This window comes from Sceloporus occidentalis, unplaced genomic scaffold, assembly GCF_023333645.1.
Source record: "Sceloporus occidentalis isolate IW3139 unplaced genomic scaffold, rSceOcc1.0.p SCAF_99, whole genome shotgun sequence".
Classification (NCBI taxonomy): Eukaryota; Metazoa; Chordata; class Lepidosauria; order Squamata; family Phrynosomatidae; genus Sceloporus; species Sceloporus occidentalis.
Genome location: NW_028317079.1, coordinates 1,804,335 through 1,827,099, shown reverse-complemented (window position 1 = coordinate 1,827,099; position 22,765 = coordinate 1,804,335). Strand labels below are relative to the sequence as shown.

General features: G+C 37.7%; 1 protein-coding gene across 1 annotated transcript in view; it reads left to right on the top strand.

Annotated features, from left to right (window-relative positions):
* Positions 1-18,016, top strand: part of LOC149284099 (serine-rich coiled-coil domain-containing protein 1-like) — a 304,267-nt gene extending 286,251 nt beyond the window's left edge. The window contains exons 9-10 of the mRNA XM_089497149.1: positions 10,505-10,582; positions 17,900-18,016. Of these exons, the coding sequence (XP_089353275.1) occupies positions 10,505-10,582; positions 17,900-18,016 (195 nt within the window). The remainder of the gene's footprint in view (positions 1-10,504; positions 10,583-17,899) is intronic.
* Positions 18,017-22,765: the final 4,749 nt, after the last annotated feature.

Below are 22,765 nucleotides of genomic sequence, written 5' to 3'. Positions count from 1 at the left end.
AGCATTTAAAATACCTTGGGGTGTCTAGTCAAAAATATATGATTTGATGGGGTAAATTGCATTGGCCGGCTTCAAAGATACCAGAACTAGCACATGGGACAGAATGATCAGATTTGGAAAAAAATGGTTTTGAAATAGCTAAATGCTACTTGTACTTATTGCCCAAAAGCTTTCAGAAAAAATCATAACAACATTGGGTATTTCTAAACTCAGGACAAATAATAGAATCTATTTAGCAGGCTTTTTCATTAACTTTTTGGATGAGTAAAAGATGTTTCAAATAAAAGTGAGAAAAGGTGTTTTTTGTTTTCAATTTTTCATCACATTTGGTTTTTTTTTATAGGGAATTAGATAATATGATCAAAAAACAATGTATAACTTGTCTGGGTACACTAAATGGGAGAGGAGAAAATTACCACTAAACACAAGCACTGCAAAAAACATCCTTGGTCACAAAGGGTACAAAAAATAAAAAAACAGCCTAGTCCTTCTCATGTCACCCTGTGAGCAATTGCAACAAACAACCACCAGGTGTGCTAGCACAACCATCATATAATAGCACACAGGTCCCTGCACACCCTGCATTTTAGTGAATCTGCGGGTTGTTTTGCAAATGTAAGCGTGAAAACAGCATGCTGGTTAGTCAACCTAACCAGAGGTGTAACTAGAAACCACAGGGCCCTGGTGTGAAAACTTCAATAGCTAGTCTGCGCCATCATTGCCCCCACACAACCGGTCTTCCAACATACAACATATGTAAACACACAAGTCACACACACTCATACTCACTAACACACACTCCACCTCACCCCACTTACACATCCATGCTCACACACATACACAAGTATACATCCATGCTCACACACACACAAGTATACATCCATGCTCACACACACACAAGTACACACCCATGCTCAGACACACACAAGTACACATCCATGCTTACATACATGCAAACACATATACATATATCCCACCTCCAACCCCTGCTCCTGTAGCTTTGTCTTTGGCTGTTCACACACAGTATGCGAGCAGACCCGGTTTCACCAACACGCTCTTGTCTATTTGCCGGTTCAAAATAGTTTAGAAAGAGTCCTTCCAACGTGGAGCAGTGCGGTCCAGATCGGAGGGCCTTTTCTAAAAAAATTTGAACCGGTATGTGGAGACAGGAAGAAGGGCTCGCAGAGGACCCCTGTAGTTATGCCAGTGAACCTAACCCTTAACTGGCCATTCAACCTTTTAGACCCCAGTGTGTAGGTACATTTGCATATGAATGACCTGTTCCACGTAAGATTGTGAGATGGGGAATATGGGAGCAATATCTTATCAACCCATCCCAGAAATGTTTAATCGTGTCTGATATAAATGTTTAAGACAGAAATGTCACTAGGGCAATACAATACATCATGCAGCATTTTCATTACAACGATAAAATAAGGTAAGTATAGTGTACAGGGGACATGGAAGAGGGAAATAGGAGTGAAGATTTGTCAGAAAGGTATAGTTTTCCTTTCAATCTCATTGTTAAGGGTTCTTTGAGAACTAGTTCAAGTACTGCTAGTTAGATTTTTCTGCTATTATGTGTGCTTCTATCACTCAACTGAAGTGGCAGCTGATTTACCAATGTGTGCTTCTGAATTCCCTCTGCACTTGTTATAAATAAGAACACTACCTGACAGTGTAGAAAATTAGCAGCTATTAAATATATCATGTACACACAATTATCCTTATGGTAAAACACACTGGTGGCTATGACATGTCATTATCTTAACGTACAGTTAAGAATACATTTTCACTTAAACATGTAAATATGTGGAATATGAATGATTTTGAACTACATCTTCAAAATGCATGGTAGGTGGAGGAAGGCTACATAATAATTGTCTACAGACATCAAAAATACATTGCCAGCAAACTCACAACATACATCATCTTGTAGCTGGCAGTGTATTAGTCACATATGGGTTGTCAGTCTTATTTATATGTCTCAATCCTTGCTTATATGCTCATCTAGGAATTCCCCTTGGGATTTATGAGTACAGCTCATGTGTTTTGTTTTTAGTTTTTTTTATGAGTAATTTGTGTGCCTACTCCATTGATAAAATCTGTTCTTTGGAAAAATCCAAAGAAAAAATCTAATTTTATATATATATTCATTTCATTTTTATTAAATGAAGGCATTGTAGCATCTCCTTATTGTGCATAGAGTGAAAACACAAAAAGGTTACTGAACCTAACTGTCAAGTGGGAAGTACACTGCAAGCATGTTAAAGCACATTTACAGTGTCTGTGCACAAGTGGCGTAACAAAAAATATCAAGGCCCCATACAAAACTTATAGCGGGCTGCCCCCAAGCACCTTCTACACACACACAGTAATACTTATACACTAACACACGGTAAGATACTTACATACACACTAGCGCACAAACACACACAGTAATATATCTACACACATACTGTCACATTCAAATATACTAACACACACACACATTGTTACATACTTTAACCCATGCTAACACACTAAACACACAAATTCTAACATACTTGTACACATGCATACTTACTAACATACTTAAACACACACATACTAACAAACACACCCCAACCTCCTACCTTTGTTTTTCACTGTGAGAGCTCGTCTGCTTCTTCGTGGTCCTCACACGCTGCCTACGCCTGAGCACCAGGAAATTATATCATATCTCAGTGCTCAGACTCAGCGCGCTCTCCAGCCCTGAGGTATGCACAGCTCAGGGTGTGGAGGAGTTTGGGGAGGCTGCATTGGTTTTAGGCATTGCCTCCCCTAGTGTGGGTGCTGCAGGGTCCTCCGTTACACGAGTGCTATGCTATGCACATGTCCTCAGGGATGATAACTTAATGGGCAATGTTCTTTGTTAACTAAATGTAATTGAACATAAATTGCCATTGTTATTTTGATTGCCAAGCAAATTTCGCTAAAATCTTTGGAGCACAATTCAATGTCTGGGTGGAGAGGAATGATATTTCGCTGCCCCCCCCCCTTTTCACAGCTAGTGTGGACTAGCCCCACCCAAATATCACTGTCCCTGTCTCCCCTACTAACCTCCTCCCTACCTCTGCCTAATGAGAGGGGGACAAGTACTGAAAAGTCCTGAGCTATGAGTACATCTGTAAACAATATTTGAAATTAGATGTATTTTACCAAATAACGTGAAAATATAAAAATTTTCATAATTCACAATTATTTACATTTTTTTTACATATCTTTGCCTGCAAGTGGGTTAAAAAAAACCTATCCTGGTGAAAACCTAGAAAAAAATTAGCTATGTGTATGTAAAGATAAACTGGGGGATTGCACAAGAGTTGAACGAATCACCTCTCGGACCTAATTATGCATTATAATGGGGCAAACCTGGTCTGCTTCTCCTGCAAGAGCTAAGCCCTGAATAATGCAATACGGAGTTGAAATGTTTAACCCCTTGATGACAATTGCCGGTCCGGGCACGTCACCGAAAATCGTGACGATTATGACAATTGACGTGCCAGGACCGGCACGTCTTTAAACGGGTGAAAAAATCGATCCGTGATCGATTTTTTCACTCAAACGGTGTTGCTCTAATGCCTCGACATCGAGGCATTGAGCAACACCAAAAAAAACATTCCCGGCCCCCCCGATCGCTCCTAGGAGCAAATAAAAAAACATGTTTGAAAGACTGCACGTCTTTCAAACATGGCGGCGCCCGCCGCCGAAAAACAGGTTTAGGAAGCGATCGCGAGTCGCTTCCTTTGCTTAGCTGGTGTTGCTAAGATGCCTCAGTATCGAGGCATCTTTGCAACACCTGTTTAGCAAAGGAAGCGACTCGCAATCGCTTCCTAAATGCTCAACTTACCTTCCCGGTGCCGGCGTCTTCGAAACACATGCGGTGTTTCAAGATGGCGGCGCCCATCAAGCCGGGGGCGGAGCCTGCTGTCATCATCGGGGGGGGGTGTTGCTGGATGTCATGGACATCCAGTGAATAACACCCCTAGTGGTCAGATCACTCATAAGAGTGATCATGATTTGCTAAATCAAAGGCAATGTTTTCTAAACATTGCCTTTGATCAGTATTGGATCTGCCTCCCTCCTTCACTTGCTTCTAGTGAGGGAGAGAGACAGATCAGTGTGTTTTCAGGTATTCTCAATAATATATATATATATTGATCCAAAGGCTCTTATAAGAGCCACCCATTTAATATTAACCCCTTCATTGCCATTGATCACTGCATAAACAGTGATCTTGCATAGTGGCAATTGTTTTTGGGGTTCTTTTTTTTTTACATTTTTTTTACTTTTTTTTTTTTTGTACTTTTTTTTAGGGTTTTTTTAAATTTTTTTTATTAGAGCCATTAACCCTTTCCTTCCCCACTATTTTTGCTGCAATTGTTGCCATGCAGCGGTATACGGCTGAGGAGGCATGTTCCAAATTTGGCCCTTTTGCCCCCAAACAATCTGAAAAACCCATGCATGTGGGGTATCAATGTACTCAGGAGATGTTGCTGAACACATATCGGGGTGTTGTGTGACAGCAACAACATACCAGGAGCTGTAATTTTACACCTGAAGTACAAAGTATGTTTAAAAAACAGCAAAAACAATTACTATCACAAACTTTGACAAGGGTTGGTGGTAGGATTAGTGCATGGAAAGGGTTAAACTATCAGCATCTAAAATACCCTGGGGTGTCTAGTTTTCAAAAATATATGGTTTGGTGGGGTAAATTTAATTTGCTGGCTTCAAAGATGCCCCAAATACCACATGGAGACAGAATTACCAGATTCAGAGAAAAATGGTTTTGAAATAGCAAAACGCTACTTGTACTTATTGCCCCATAACGTGTAGAAGAAAGCAAAAAAACATAAAAACATTGGGTATTTCTAAACTCGGGACAAATAGTAGAATCTATTTAGCAGGTTTTTTCAGTAGTTTTTTATGATGAATAAAAGATTTTTCAAATAAAAGTGAGAAATTTTTTTTTTTTTTCAATTTTTCGTCATATTTTATTATTTTTATTATAGAAAATTACATCATATATAAAAAATTATGGTGTCTGAAGAAAGCCCTTCTTGTCCTGAAAAAAACAATATATAACTTGTGTGGGTTTAGTAAATGGGTTAAGAGAAAATTACAGCTAAACACAAACACCGCAGAAACGATAAAACAGCCATTGTCACGAAGGGTACAAAAAATAGAATCAGCCTTTGTCACGAAGGGGTTAATTTGCATTTTGGAGTGAGCGTGCAGTTTATTATCCAATGTAAACTACGCAGTTAATATATGTGACATATTTGCTTACTTGCAAGTGGTTTATAGGGTTTAAAAATATGAGCTGTTTTAATTTCAGCTTTTTCTGTGGAAAAAGGCCATACTGTTAACTTTTTAAAAAAAAATTATGTTTAACTCGTTCTTTACTTCCAAGCTTATGATGTTTGTTCTTCTGAGTAATTCATTGGAGATCCCGCTGACTGTCAGCGTTTAGTATTCTGTGTGCATTGTGTGTTTGATGGATTTCTTAGCTTTAGGTTTTAGAATATAAAAATACCAGTGGAGCTTTGGGGCCTAGCATTTCAAGTATGCATTGAAAAAGGCCTTCTCTGATCATTATCTTGGTTGCATTAGCCAGCTATATGTGAACTTAGTGCACTGGAAATTGAGAAGTACAGATGGGTTAGATGAAGCATATATGATATTTACATGATGTAGAGTTTTGTTTGTTTAGAACCAATACATGTCCCTACTTCTACTTTCTTTATGGCTCTAAATAATTGTAAAATCTTTGGATGCATTTAAAAATGTTGCCTCCAAAACCATAGAAGCAGTTAAAATGTCATAGTGTCATTTTCAAACTGTATGACTGATAGAAACCAGTAATTGAAATGATCTGGGTGTCTTGTATGTCAGCATATCTAGTAATTTGAAAGTATAAATGCTTAAGGTGTTGGGCTTTCATTCGTGATGTAACTCAGTGCTGCTCAAAAAGTAGGTCTTCAGCTGTTGCTGAATTGTAATACTACCTTTTCCAAGTATTAAAGTAGATAAGGAAATGTAAGTGTTTACAATATTAAATTATAAATTTAAGTATAACTCACCTACTTCCCAGGGCCTAACTGCCATACTCCAACTGGGACACATGTGTGGGGATGTGTGACAAAGGCTGGAGCTGGTGCCAGGATTGCTTGCAGCTGTAGTCTTGGCCTTCCCCACCTTGCCCTAACAAACTAGTTCACAGTTTGCAAGCTCATAAGCTGGTTTTTTGAATTTGTTCTGATTACATATAGATATGTATGTTCACATTATATTAAATATCAGTGGTTGTGGCAATGTGTCCAACTTGTATGCTTGTATACTGGCCTTTTGAGCCCAGTAACTGCTTCCTGTACATGATTTCCCTGTTGGGCAGGTCCAGTCCTAATTTAGAATCAATTTCCCCCCCTCTTCCCCTTCTTGAACCGCCGGCCGTGGTCATTCATTAGAAGCGTGGCCGCGGCTCGCGGTGACTTGATGGGAGGCAGGCAGTTGCGCAGGCAGTGCAGGCTGCAGCCGCGAGCAGCTATGGGAGGAGTGGGAAAGGGGAGGGGCTTGTGGGGGTGGAGCCAGGGGGCAAATTCCTTGGGTGGCAAAAATCCTTGCACCAGCCCTGCTTTGACGTAGTGGCAGGTTAAGCAATATATATGGTCATATAGTGTGGCAGAATCCCCGATATTTATGCCTTAGATGTTTTTTGAATAGTATTTCCAACATGTGCTGTTGGTCACTATTATTCCAGCATCACAATGAAGTATTGTCATGTTATTGCATAAATAGTGAAACTTCTATAATAATGGATATTCCAATAGAAGATTATGAAGTCTTTCAAAGCAGCAGCCCTTATATTACATTTAACTGGAATTGGTGTTTTGGTTATACTGCACCTCCATATTGTACAGTGATGTACAAACACAGAATTGTAGTTAATTTGGAACTTAATTAACTCAAGTGTTCCTGTCTTGTAATTACAAATAAATAGACTGATTATGTAGCAAAAACATGTCCCCATATATTGTGTGGCAAATGAAGCTTGCATCTGCTTTTTATAGACTCCAAATTGTATTAGCCCTTATAAAAGACATTGTGATGGCGTGTATTTAAACATAAATCACCCCTGACAACTGAAAAGCTGACTTGTGGTAGCAAATACAATCTGGCAGAAATATATTTTTAATGCATATGGAATTACTAATGATTTTTAAGACTGCATTCCATTCCTTTCACATTTAATTGTTTTTACAACTAATCTTGTTTTTGTGAATTTATGGTTAATGCCCAAAGGTTTAAGCTAATTTATCCATTCTTTAAAGCGCAGTCTGTGACAGCTAATCCAAACAGCATTATTTTTAAATGTGACTTGTGTTAATATGTAAAAACTAAATTTCATATTTATTACAAACCCATTCTACTGATGGATGTTTTTATTGTTTATCTTTTATTCATGAATTTGATGTCTGGGGCCTGGTTTGGGTCCCATATCAGCTTTGTTTAATCCATGCAGGTTACTCTGTATTTGTTGGGAAGTTCCTGAAGCTGCGATTTTGCGACCACCACATAATGGCAACCGCACACACACTGTAATCTAGTAAGAATTAAGTGGACACAGGGCATCTGTGATCAGTCATATTTGTAGTCTGAGTGATGCCAGGTTCCGGTAGTAGAAAACACTCAAAAAAGCCATGTTATAGCCAAACAGCCTAATACTGTCTGAAAATCAACAACAGCTTGCAAACTATAAGCTGCCTTTCACATGGCTGAATAAACCACCACGGTACGAATAAAAAATATTTACAAAACCAGAAAAGTGCTTGGTCACACGATACAAACAGTGAAACATACAGAATACTAGCAGGGAAAAGTATTACTAATCACTAGTAACATGCCCAGGTTGGAACTAGCTATCTCAGGAGACAAAGTATGTGACCACCAGCTGAATATACCCATCTGCACGCTATGTGAGCATTAAAAAAAGCATGTGGTCATGCATATCCAGGCATTGGCCACATTTACAGTAGGTCATGATGTATCCGCTGGCCTTAAAGTGCCAGGGCTGCCTTATGATTGCCAGTCTGACCATGAACATGCCTAACAATACAACACAAACAACAACACTAGAAACAAATAATTTAAGACCTCACAATGAATATACAAGGGGATTATGTAGCAAACAAAAATCTGGCACAAAAGATTTACCAAGCTGATGCCTATGGGTGCTCTCATCTTCTGTGGTGTGTACCCTGCGTTGATGTAAGAGTAGCCAAATTACTTTCCGAAAAACTTTCATGGAAAAAGTCTTTGACCTTTGCATTCCAAAATATGATTCTTAACCTGCTATTTAACTGCATGTATAAGTCACTAATAGTCCAGCGTACCTTAGTTAATATGTCTGTACCTAAAATTTCAAAGAATTATAAAAAACATAAAACGAAGCAAATAAGTGTATTAAGTCCTTATTTGAAGTCTAATCCAGTAAAACTGACGGGGGTCATCAGGCATACTCTGCAACAAAACAAAAAGTATTTGTTCTGCTATATAGCAGTGTATTTATGCTGTTATAATGATAACATAAATGTAACAACATTGTTGTAACAGCAAAAGTGTTACCCTTGGTTTTCAAATTGGGATTGATTTTAGAAACTTGGAACAACCAGTGATTCCGCAGCGCTGTTACAGTCAGTAGAACAATGGTACAAAAGGAGAAGAGGGCCCTGCTCTTGCGAGATTACAATCTAGTTGATGGTTCCGATGGTGGTGTAGCCGCTTTCTGCAGTGGTACCTGGTATGTCGTTTCCTCCCTTTTAACTCCAGCGTAACTGTTACATAGCCACTTATAAGGAGGCCACTGGGGAAGAGGCCACAGCAGCTACATTTCCAAGTGAAGCCTAGGAATTTATAGGGCTTCCTCACAAGTGGTCAGATAAGGTGATTGCATACAGGAGGCAGATGTTTCACACCTTGGCTTACAATTGCAATTAAGATGGACTAGAGGGCACCAAATTTAACCCTTTGATAATAGCAGGGTATGGAGACAGGCAGGCTACAGACATACCAGGTGGAAAACAGGGGTAACAGCAGTAGATGAGGGGTTCAAATGAAATATGGGATATTCATAACAGATGGAAAACAGGGGTAACAGCAGGAGATGAGGGGTTCAAATGAAATATGGTTCTAATTAAACAAGCACAGGTATCGATATTGACACTAGAAGCATATGAATCCAGCTGAACATGCTAACAGTAAGACACTGTAGTTGAGTTTGTTAAAATTAAATACAAGAACCCCAGGATTAATCCCAGCAGGTATGGATTGCTATGACTATTTTTAATGGGGATTTTGCTGGGATCACTAAGGTTATTATTATTTCTTCTCACATTAATCGAGGAACTTTTTGTTACTTTGATTTGATAGATGCTTCCACTCAAAATAACCAGTTATCGGCATTAGTGTTCCTTGTTGACCTTTTAAACTAGAAAATCAGGTAAAGATGTAACACATCATAACAAGACCAGTAAGGAATTTGACTATTATTTTATGACTAGCACCTATTAACAGTGCAGAGTATGTTTGAGATATAGCTTGTCTTTAGTTAGGGGTTAACTCATATGCTGGTGGTTTTATTAACATTTAGGGTGGCCTAGGGGGCAATCCCCCCCCCCGGCCCAGCCCACCCCTGCATACAGTACTTTACATTACATAAGGAGCATTTCTCTGTAATTTCTCTATTGTCTGCTAATTCATTTTAGGTTAGCTAAATAAAATTAGAATGTTTCTTTGTTAAATTAAAAACATCATTATTCAGATTACAAACTTCAAGATTTGCAGCACTTGTGCTAAGCAGAAGCCAGTGTATTTAACCTCAAACCCATGTATGACTACCTGATTAAAGATAGCATGGAAGTAAAGTGCGTGTGTGTGTATATCTGCCTATAAATACTTATTTATAGGGGCACTGATCCCTGATATTGCACTTTTTCAGTGTGCTGCTGTCAGACATAATTTCTTCGACAAGAGACGGGGATTCTGAAGCAGTACTGTCTACAGCATTTGTTTTTTTTTAAGTTGTCAAACAATTTTCAAAGGTGTGTTGTTGCATAAAAATACAGAGCAGTCTTGACACGTCTGCCTCGTTCGAGACCACTGACTGTTACAAGCTGTGAATTGGTGCAGGTGTACAGAATACTGGGCATGTGAATATGCAATTGTAATATTCACCTTTAGCTTTCATAATTCCATCACAGGCACTCCAAAGATTAGCAGCTGGCAATGCATAATCAGATGGGAATAGAAGTGTAAAATCTTACAGAGTTATCTGATCTGTCTTTTATTATTTAAAATGTGAAGTTCAAAACACAGACTGTGCTGCATGTGCTGTGCACAAAACAGCATTATTTAGATCGGGCTATGAACTGAAGTGAACAGTGACCGTAATACCCTTGTTTTTTTTTATTTTATTTTTTTGCAGGATAAAATACGAAGTTTACAATCATCTGATATTTCCAGGCAAGATACGTCCACGCAGACTGATTTTTTAAGCCATGATGTAAGTAATTCTATAGTTGTAGTATATTTTGTTTGTTTTTTTTTGCATGTGTATATAGACAGGTATTTATGCCTCTGTATATATCAATGTATAAAAACATAAAAAAGTGACACTCAAACAATCATATACTAGTTATGAAGCTTAAAGAAAATGTGGTTAAACCAACTAATGCTCTAGCACTGATTCAAGCAAGAGTTCCACCTACATGAATACATATAAAGTACTTGCAAAATACTTCAATATCCATTCTTCTTTGTTTGGACTTCATTGGAGGCAGGCTTATATTACCGGTATATGTTGAGTTAGAACTTGGGACAGGTATTCTCATCTGTGCCAGGCAGGGCCGGCCGAAGACTTAACGCCGCCTGGGGCGAAGTTTAAAATGCCGCCCCCCGCCGACGGGGGGGGCGGCATTATCTACCCCCCCCCCCGGTACTTACCCTTAAACAGTCCTGCGGCGAGTCTCCCTGTGCTGCCACGGTGCCGGCTTGTAATGCTGAGCGCCGGAAATTCGCGTCACTTCCGGCGCTCTGCATTACAAGCCGGCACAGAGACCGAACAGAGAAACTCGCCGCAGAGGAGAGAGAGAGAGGGGCGCCGAGCGGGTAAGCGAAAACCACTCGGTGCCCCTCTCTCTCTCCTCCGCTTCAAAAAAAACAAAAAAAAAACGCTTGGGGCGGCAAAGTGCCGCCCCTTCTGAAGTGCCGCCTGGGGCAATTGCCCCAGTCGGCCCCATTGTAGGGCCGGCCCTGGTGCCAGGTCATATTTATATACTCATAAAGAAGTCTTTAAGAAAATCCTATTTTCTCTTTTGCTTTAATCAATTGCATATTTCTCCTGCTTATTTAAGTAGCACATGTCTAAATTGTACCTGCTATGCGTCATCGACAGTAAAAGGGAAGGACACCACAGTATAAATAGTACTAGCATCCGAAGTCAATATAAAGGAAAACTGCTAATTTATTTTTATTTTTTTATCAAAATTAAATGAATTATTTGTTTTACAAATGCTCCACTTGTAATCTTGGATCAGCAAGGGTTTGAAAAAATGGAAAATGTGTATTATTGAAATGTAAACCATTGCAATTTCAAATATAATTTTCTCCCTGATTAACAATTTAATGAAAGTATTATGGCTGCATGAAACAAAATCTAAGCATTTCATACCTAGCGTCCCAAATTGATAAAACTGCACGTTGGAAAGGGACTTTACATTAATATTTAACTAATGTTCATCATGGGTAATACTTGAAGTAATTGCTTTAATTGAAAATGAACATTTCCAAATAATTCCCTCAATAGCACTGTATTCCAAGCACAGTCTTTGCTTTAAAAATGGGATATAATGGTAAAACTGCACGGGGGAGAAAAATATTTTGGTGTAAAGCCTTTCACTGTTTCTGTAGTTTTTGTCTCAAAGCAGTTTAATTAATTACAATGTTTAGACATTGCTATGTTTTCACAGTATGCTATGACAGAGGGTGATTTATAGTAGGGTCACCGGAGCAAAAAATGGGTATAAAACACAAAAACTGTTATTATGGCAACATATAAACGATCTTTCTATCACGCAGATGCAAGGTATGTCACTTGATTATCTGTTCATGGTTACGTGTGCTCTTTCATTTGCATATGCATGCTGTTCTAATGCACAGGGTTGAAAGCACTTGAGTCTGAGTGTCCCAAAAGGGAGGTGAGAGAACACTCTCACATATAAATTAGTATTCTACAAATGCTGTAAGACATTGAAGCGATTATACGCCTTCTGTACATTTATAAATCAGCCCTTATATGTTTTGGCACATCTGCCAAATCCATTATCTGAAGAAATAGCATGTCCTTATATTGAATTGTGAAGAGAAATGCACTATGCCACTTTTTATCTCCCATTGTGACCATATGACTGATAGAGGTCTATGAAGAAATCACTTAACATGATTTGTAACCTTTTGCCATAAAGCAAGCACCACATTTTGATTTGTGACTACCTGCGAAAGCAACTTGGAGGTCAACTGGCATTGTTCTACTTGATTACAACACTCCATTTTATGATCAGTCTTTATTATTATGTTACATTATTATTTAAAAAATCAGTAGAGTTTTTTTATATATAATTAGCTTGTTTGCTAAATTGAGTTTATAGGTGAACTGCAGTGAGTAAAAGCAACCATAGTTACAGTGGATTTTTTATGCCATGGAAATCCTAAAAAATGCCAAATGGTTCAAGATGTAATCTTATGTTTTGTTTTTAAAAAATTTTTTCAGTGAGTAAGAACCAGGGTTTGGTAACAGGCTCTCCATATTGGAGATTAAAAAACACTATGCAACATCTCAATGTTGTCATTATGTGCTAAGATAAATATTTTATGTATGTCCACTGGTGTATACTTCTTATAATGTATAGTTCTGTGCCTACAGTGAGCAACCTCCATAGTTTGTATTCCCAGTGCCATCTGGAAGGGCGTGCATAAGTGTGCGATATCATATCCTTGTGCCTGGCAAAGAGGATGGTGGCTGTCGAAGTAATGGCTTAGGCCTGAGGCAGCCCCCACACTCACACATATGATATTACAAATGCTTACATGGATAACGTACCACTGTGTATAATGGTTTTCAGTATGCAAAATATTAATGTAACCAAAGTGTAAATATATGGACCCCATACACATCTGATAGATTCAAGGATAAGGATGTTGCTCATGGCAAATAGACTCCTGTAAACCTTCCGGAAAGATGAGATTGTATCTTGTACAGTATCAAATGCTCTGTCTTAGTAGTAGTTGTCTGTTGATTTCTTCTTTTAATGCTGCCTTAGAAAATTTTCTACATAAATATTATATTATATGACATTTCAAAATGTGGAATATTCATATAAATCTGGTATGATGTTCCATAATTTAAATAGAGAAATAGAATAATTTACTGTTTCAATAGTGGTTTACTGTTGGCATAGAAAATAAAAACAACATGAGTTGGTTGACCCAATCCTTCTCGTTTATTAGACAAAACACCCTTGCAGATAATGGTGAGGTACATCATGGATTTGTGCTGGTACCCATTCTTTTAAATATTTCTTAGCAAAATTACAAAAGGTCTTAAAGGTAAGGTATTTATTTCCAACTACAGTGTAAAGGTCTGCAGCAGTGTAGACATTCCTGGTGGAATAGGTCAACTGGCTACTGATTTAAGTGAATTAGAGGAATGAATTTCTGAAGACATAATGGTAAGCAAGCAATGTAAAAAAAATGGCAGAAAACGCAAGCAAGGTGTTGAGTTATAAAACTACAGGCATATGGAGCAGTGAAAATGAGGTGGTTATGCCACATTACAGATGTTGGGTCAGACCTCAAAAGGGTATTTTGTAAAGTACCCCGTCTCCATAACAATAAAGATATTTTTGACAGCATTCAGAGGAGGGCTGAAAAAATTGTGAATGGTTTGCAGGACATGAATTATCCGGAAAGAATAAAGGCACTCATGATATAACCATTTAAATATATGAAGGGATTCATTAAGTTATTAGACATGAGATCATTGTCTATAGGCTGTGTATTAACTCCTGCTGAAGCATTGATTAGTGCAAACACCACTTGAGGCATATATTTAGCGAAAACTCAACTACTTACCGCGGACAGAAGTGTATTCCCTCTACCCAATTAAATGAAATGACATCGAAATTACTAAAACGGTAGGGTTTCAACAGAAACACTATATAATGAAATGCAATCATGTTCTGCTAACTTTGTTGTGAGAAATATTAAGACTTGAATGTTACAGGAGACAGAAGTAAGTAATAGCGCTGCTTCCAGCAGATCCAATAGTGGCTCATGTAAGAACATAAATGTTATTGGGGACCAGACACTTAACCCATTGAGTGCCAATTATCTAAACCCTCTAGAGTTCATCATACAGTCTGGAAAAGAAAGTATACCGTTTTTGAATTCTATGGTTTACTTATTAGGACGTCCGCTCCTGGGTAGATCGACAACTGTTTTGAATAATCTTTCTCACTGTAGAATGACGGACTTAAAATTGTTTTGGTAACCTCCTGCCCGGGTTCGATTAAGAGGGAAAATGTATAAAAAAAACTAGGTGTTTTTTTTTCTAATTTTCACTAGTTTTTATTAAATTTCTCATCCTACATTTTCAGCTAATCATCTAACTATGGTATCAAAAGAAAGCTCTATCTCTCCTTGAAAAAACAATATATAGTTTACATGGGTACACTATTCACAGGAAAGGAGAATAATCGCTGAAACCGACATACCGCAAAAATGGCAAAATTGCTCCTGGACTTGAGGTACCAAAAACCCCTGGTACTGGAGGGGTTAAATATTTTGCGTTTGTTGGTGAAACATTTTAATATTTCCTTTGCTTGTATTCTAGGAGAATCTGTTTAATTAAAATGTTGGCTGATATAACACTTTCCCCACAGCAAGAATCATTGATTAGTTTAGTTTTTGACAAAAACCATTAGTATTTTAAGCGAAAACCAATTACCTAAATAGTGATTAGAAATATGTTTATATTAAGGTCTATGTATTATGAAGTCTAGGATGGTGTACATTGCTAAAATGGCTTGCGGCAATTACTATGCTACTGGGTTCTAAGCCATGGATATTATAAAACAATTAAGTATATTATTTATTAAGACAGATTTTGAGATAAATCAAATTACATGTAACACTACAAGAAAAGAAATTATTGTTTCCGGTCTGGCTTAATTGCTTCTTATACTTTCTCTTTCACATATTGCTTTCAATGATTGAAACTGGATATTTATGTTCTATAGTTACACTACTTACGAATGATAACAACCAATAAGACTCCATGTTGACAAAGATACAAATGGTTACTAACATTAAAGTGTTAGTTTTCAGCGTTAGTTGGCATGAATCTGATAATTATTCATAAAAAAATATAACAAGCAAAAGGCCAACTATTAAAATTAAAGGGGATACATTGTACAATTTGTGCAAGGAATGGCTTGTAAGTGTGAATCCAATTACCGTAATGTGGGTTACAAAGAAACTGGATGAACAAAGAGCAAGTAAAATTACAACAGGACATATGTTTCCATTTCATAAATGAAATGAGATGTTTTTCGTGGGAAAACAAGCAACGCTATTTAGTGGGAATCTCTGGTAGGTGAAAATGTAAAGCAAGAATCTGATCTTTTTTATTATTAGAGTTTTTAGATATCAATAAAACAGTACTTCTGCAAAAGGTTTGGTTTTTTTCAGTCCTAACTGTATTCAACCATGCAAGTCAATGGAGCCCAGCTTACTAATCACAATGTAATTACTAAAATATATCAAATACAAAATGAAAAATAGTTAAAAATAAAAATGCGGTAACATGTAAATAATTATTCAGTGATATTACGATAAGGGGAACCATCCAGTCCCAACAAATGTAAAACAAGTCCAAAAATATGTTAAAAAAAAGGAAAATTCTATTTTTTAAAGAAAATTAGAGCTGTATCTTCCAAAAAATCCTTGCATGGAAAGAGTTAAAATACTAGCATTTGAAATATCCAGTGACATATACCAGGAGCGGTAAATTCATACAATGTGTGTGAAAAAACACACAAAAGAATACTACCACAAACTTTAACAAAGGCTGGTGGTAGAATTAGTGCATGTCAATAGTTAAAATACTAGCATTTGACATACCCTGGGTTGTCTAGTTCTAACATATTTTGTTTTGTTATTGACATATGTATATTGCGATGAGTCTAATATACTTGACCCACATGGTATGTCATCTTTCCAGCTACTTAAATTGTAGGTGAGTTGCTGTTTACTTTTGGTTAATCAACAGCAATTGAGTTTGGTCAGGGAGATTACCTCTGTAACACAAATGAGAACTTGTCTCAAAATAGAACATGTGAAGAATTATAGCCCATGTGAAGAGTATAAAACTTTGTAGAGCTACCACAGAATTTATATTACAGTTATTCCAACTTTTATTTACTCTCATCATTGAGTTGACCTGCAAAATTCACCGTGGGTACTTTAGGTGTGAAAAATCAGGTTGCAGAATATTTTCTAATATCATACAGATGTAGCCACACACACATCCCCTAGGGCCGTGGCAAAACAAATGCATTTTCTGGTCCTCTAAGAAAGATGACAGCTGCCGCTATAGGCTGCTGTTTGACTTTTCTCTACCGCTAAGGACTGCCATGATCATTTTGTCTTGCTTCTTCTCTGCTGCGGGAAAGTTAAATAGACGAAAGCTATAAAAATGATTGCCGAGTCTTACAGTAGAAAAGCTTATTATATGAGATGTAATGATAAATCTAATGAATTTTAATAAAGTCCTCCAGCTTTTCACGTGGCATCTGAAACCAAACATTTGAACTTACAAAAAGGGATGTATTGGCGAATGGATTCAACTATTTTTATCTCTGCTAGAATTATACATGTGTAAATAAACATCTTTATATGAATACAATGTTTCTTTTTAAAAACAATATATTTATTTTTTTAAGATGAAATAATTATTTCTTGCAAAGTAAACTTAAAATGTTTAGCATGAAAAAATGTTTAGATTCCACACTTTGCAAGAATCAGACAGGCATTGTAAAAAAAGTCTAATTTCATAATTTACCTGTAAGAAATATATCCTTTATTCCAATATATAACGTTAGTGTCGAGGAATATGGCTTAAGCAATGCATCCTTACTTCCTGTGTATCAAAGAGGTTGCAGATTAATACAATAAATCAGGGATATTAATTCAGTTTGCAAAGTAGAGGTGAAGTATCCAATGCTATTTGTTCTAAAAAATGGATTTGTGAGTATTTTGGAAATTTTGACATATGTTATGTACTCTTCTGCTAGTAGTCTAATATCAGAGGATGATACAAGTAAAAATACAAAAAAAAAACATTATTCTCACACACCTATTAGACTTTCAGAACTTTACACATTTAAATGCTGCCAAAGGGGGTAAACATTATAGTTGATCATTAAATTGTTGCAGTAGAACAGGAAGTGCCACTGAAAAATGCTTACAGTACTTTCTTTGTCATGTGGGTGCACTTTTATTTGTAACACTACATATTATATAGGGCCAAGTCATAATGCATACTTAATGTGATTTGATGGATTTTTTCCTATCACCATTGTTCATTGTTTGGTGGATAAGCTCATTCTGTTTTAAGAACAGCTGTGAAAATAGGCAGATGAAATAAAAAGCTTTATTGATTTCTTTAATGCTTATTATGCATTGGCTGTTTATTTCTTGGTATCACCTCTGGACACCTAATTCTTTTAACATAATGATTTTGTGTATTTCTTTTATTTTCCAGGTCCAGAGAAACCCGCCAAGTACAGAAGGCTCAATTTATAAAGCTATCAGACCTGTTCATTGTTTCCAACACTATCAGTTTAAAACCAACATCTGGACGCAAGACGCTTTACACTAATGTATTCGATTAAGTATCATTAAAATGTAATAAGTTCCTTTTTTCAAATAGTTAATGTGTTCAAGAACAATGCTGCTAAATTGCAGTTTTATATTATCAAGAAGGAACATTTTCTTTTTTTCTGACATTTGTGTACAGATATATTTTCATTGCAAGGACTTTAATATAAAACTAAGTGTTTATCCCTCTGGGAGAGAATTTTTTATATAATAATTTAAAATACTGAGGACCATGCACTTGGACCAGAAGACAGCACATTGTTTTGATATATTTTATGTTAATCATGTTACATTTAAGATAAGCAAGACGCTGTGCTGTCTAAATCAGATTTTTTGAATTATTTTTACAAGTTTTTCCTTCTGGTTATTTCTGTAATCTGACAAATACTGCTGTACAATGTAACTGATAAATTATGACATTAAACATTTAAATTTGTAAACCTTAAAATATGCACATGGTTGTGATTCTTATTGAGAGTTCATGGGTGTTTGAAAGGAAAACTATTTTCTGTCCACACACAATGGTATGTGTTGTCTTACTGAGAAAGGGGACCTATGTCCGGTCAAACTAAGCATGGAGAGTAACGAATTTTTTAACTTGAATGCACAGTGGTTCGATAAGCATGTTATATGTTTAATTATTTCAACTCGTAATGGTGACGTTAGTCATAAGGTATGGAAACAATGTACATTGTTTGTACAGATGTACAGAAGGATCAAATAAAAGGCACACTTATAGCGAGTATTCACAAGCAGATCGACAATGCCCTTCGAAAGATGGTTTGATATCTTGGATTCAGGTGGGAAGTAGGTATGAACGATTTCCACAATCCCAGACCAAACTGTGAGACTCCCACCCCTCCATAGTTGTTTGTTAGAGTGCCTGATGCACTTGAAAGTCTATTTTTTTTGGTCGCCCAAAATAAGCATAAAGCATAAAGCTAAAATTCAGTTCAAAAGCAACTTGTTCCTTTTCCTTACATTTTTGTTGATGTTATTGCTATAATTGTAATTGAGTACTACTCTTTAATTTAACATAAATTAATCTGATAGCTTTCCATGATTTTATTATTACACTTTATATTATTATGATGATAACAATGATTATTATTAAAGCAGTGTTCCCAGATTTAATTTCAAAATCTGCACTAAATCTACCCAAGCAAGTACCCAAAGTATTATGCTTAGATCACAGACAGCTTGGAGCGGTTCAAGAACCCTCTTGCCCAAAAGTATCCATAACATATTATTTTAAGAATTATCAGGACGAACTAGTGTCTTTTCTACATTTCACAGTTGATGTGATCGCACACAGGTATGTCATTTTATATTATCTCAAGTCATATTCCTCCCTGGGATATCATATGCATTTTCATGGTGATGCAAAGAGTGTAGCACTTATCAACGTTACCTTATAGCAATGTGTGTAATTCCACATTAAAGGATTGTGCACTTTTTTTCTTTAAACAAATGTAGGCAATATCACTTTCCACAAAAAAGGTAAATCGTCCAACTGGGTAATCAGCCCAAAGTACAGTGGCCCAGGACATGCAGACCTAGGCTTAGTTGGTCAAGGCCAAAATATGCCATTGATTATAAAAGGTTGTGCTGCATAATACAAACCCAACAAGCAAACACAAACACTCAAAAGAGCAAAAATGCAGGTCGCTCACACCTATCATTTAACATTAACACATCCATGTGTTGTGTACATAGAGTATTAGTACAAGTAACAATAATGAATACCAACATCTGCCTAATTAGAATATCTATTTTCTTTGTTTCACCAACCATTGGGTACTTTCAACCAATTTCAAACATATTCTGGTTTGTTTGGTTACTTACTAGTATAATTATCATCTTAGAAACATATACCAGTTGATTTAGCAATCCAGTAAAGACACAATGTACAGGAAACAACGTTCAAAACAAGTTATTAAAGCTGCTACCATAGCTAACCTGTTAAAAATGTACATTTCAGGAAAAGGAATATACCGTATTTGCTCGATTATAAGACGACCCTGATTATAAGACGACCCCCCAAATCTGAATATTAATTTAGGAAAAAAGAAAAAGCCTGAATATAAGACGACCCTATAGGAAAAAAGTTTTACCAGTAAATGTTAATTCATATAAACTATTTTTTTAATAAAAGCTATGATTGAGAAAAATATTTTGCTTTTTTTCCCTTCTATTTTCCAACCTCCCCCCCCAGTTATGCACATCTGCCCCAGAAATGCCTTATACCCCCTATATGCCACTGTGTCCCATGATATGCCTTTTAACCCTATATGCCACTGTGCCCCATGATATGCCTTTTGACCCCCTATGTTCCACTCTGCCTCCAGAAATGCCTTTTACCCCTATATGCCACTCTGGCATTTAGAGGGTTAAAGGGCATATTATGGGGTAGAGTGGCTTATTGGGAGATTTAAGGCATTTCAGTGGCGTATAGAGGGTTAAAAAGGCATTTCTGGAGGCAGAGCGGCATTAGGGGGGTTAAAAGGCATTTCACAGAGCACTCTGCCTACAGAAATGCCTTATGCCCCCCAATTAACACTCCCTTCCCCGGCCCCCTCAACTTACCGGCGCTTCTGAGTCCCCTGTCATGTAGCCGGGGCAGCGTGTAGAGCTCTACGCAATACGCGTAGACAACTTACGCTGCAGCCGAAAGGAGGTGCGGCTAGCAGCAGGGGTTGTCTGCGTCCATCGCGCAGACCTTCCCCGACTGTCAGAGAGAATTCACCTGACAGCCGGGGAAGGTCTGCGAGATGGACGCAGACAACCCCAGCTGCTAGTCTCACCTCCTCCCGGCTGCAGCGGAAGTTGTGTACGCGAATCGTGTAGAGCTCTACACGCTGCCCGGCTACACACCGGGGACTCAGAAGCACCGGTAAGTGGGGCGGGCGGGTTGGGGGTTGACAGGAGGATCCAGGTCCCCTGCAGCTCTGCGGGGGATCTGGATCTTAGTCGTCTCATAGTCAGACCTATTTGAGGTCTAATTATAAGACGACACCGATTATAAGACGAGGGGTATTTTTCAGAGCATTTGCTCTGAAAAAACCCTCGTCTTATAATCGAGCAAATACGGTAATTGCTACTGTGCCTCTTCCATCGCCTTGTCCTTGAGCAAGGAAACAAACTGAAATGTATGAAATGTGTATTGCTTTTGAAACTGATATTGTTGCATAAGGTAAGGTACTAGGAGTGCTTTGCCCTAGTCTATCACCTTCATCTCCCCATGACTAGCATTATTAAACACAGCAGCACAACAGATTCTGGGAGATGTGCAATATGTCATCATTATCATTTTCATAATTTCTAAACCATAGTAACCTTAGGTAATTGTGTCCTTGAACTTGATGCAACAGAGAGATTAAAATGTTTAATGGAGGTTGCTGTACCTGTAGTTTGTCAATGCCGGCAGAGAAGAACTTTAACATGAAAATCCACTGGGGCCACTGGAGCGGCCTGAGAGCCAGCCTCCTCCCTACCGACTATGGGCCCTGGCTTCTACCCAGAATTATATTCTCATCAATTGCTGAGGGGATTATCTCTGGCAGACAGCCAGGATCTGCAACCCAGGAGAGACGGCCATTGTTTTAGTTTAATGTTAGGACCCCCCGCCCATGGTGCACTAATATGTTATATAAATCAATCCCTCCCCCAGTTCCACCACTACAGGCATTTTAGCCTGATTTTAGAACTGATTTTAGCCAGTAATAGATAGTGGACGTTGGGACCCCATTGTATTGTTAATCCCTTTACTGACCCTGTTGTCTCTGGGAGGCAGATTAGAGGGGCTGTTGTGTACCCATTGTATGCCAATAACTTGATTTGTGTTAATGTGTGTTTTGCTGGCTATATCTAGCCATGTGTGTGAAAAATAAAGCAGTCTTAATTTATTTTTAATTTTTTAATGTTGTCCCAGGCTAAGGGAGCACAAGTCAGCAAAGGTAGTCGGTCGGACTATCCAGCTCCATGACAGGTGTGAATGGATTTAACAAAGCATATACAGTTATATAATGACGATGAAGTGAATAACATATGTCTCACAAATAAAAAAATGTAGTGGTCCCCTGTACCACATTATCCTGGTGCTTATACTGACACAAAACATTTGAATTAAGTAGAATTATTGGGCACTAACATGTCTTACATGGAGTCTTACAAAGAAATAAAACATGTACCACTGCTCCAGAGATTTGATTACATCCAAGCAGAAGCAGCCAACATCATGTCTTCATCATCACTTTTATGGCCATTACCCTAATTGTCTGCTTCTTCAACAACAACAACAAGAAAGGTTGCAGTCCAAGTGCTGCTATCACTGCTGTTGCATGGCCAGACTCAAAAGTAGCACTGGAAGTATTTTCTGTTGATTCACTGCTTAGTAATATAACCATATGCTGTATGTTTACTAAAAAAAGAGAGCGGGTAGAAAATTCGTGCCTCGAAGAATGATGAAGAAGGTGTCGCACAGACTGTCTTACCTACACTCTCCTGTTGGGTCCCCTACCAGGTTTGGCCAAAGGTGCAGAAAGTGGTGGTGCTGCATCATGTCATTATTTAAGGGATTGTAAACAGCAGTGAAGATGGTGCCTAGCATATCTGGAAACTCTTTAGCTTTAACTTTATGTCTCCAGGTAAAGCCCTTTTTTCATTGGGCTAGCTCTGCCCCTGTGTCTAGACCCACCCCTTCATGAAGCTACTCCCCTGCATGAGGGAGAACTCTGAGTACCCTACCAGG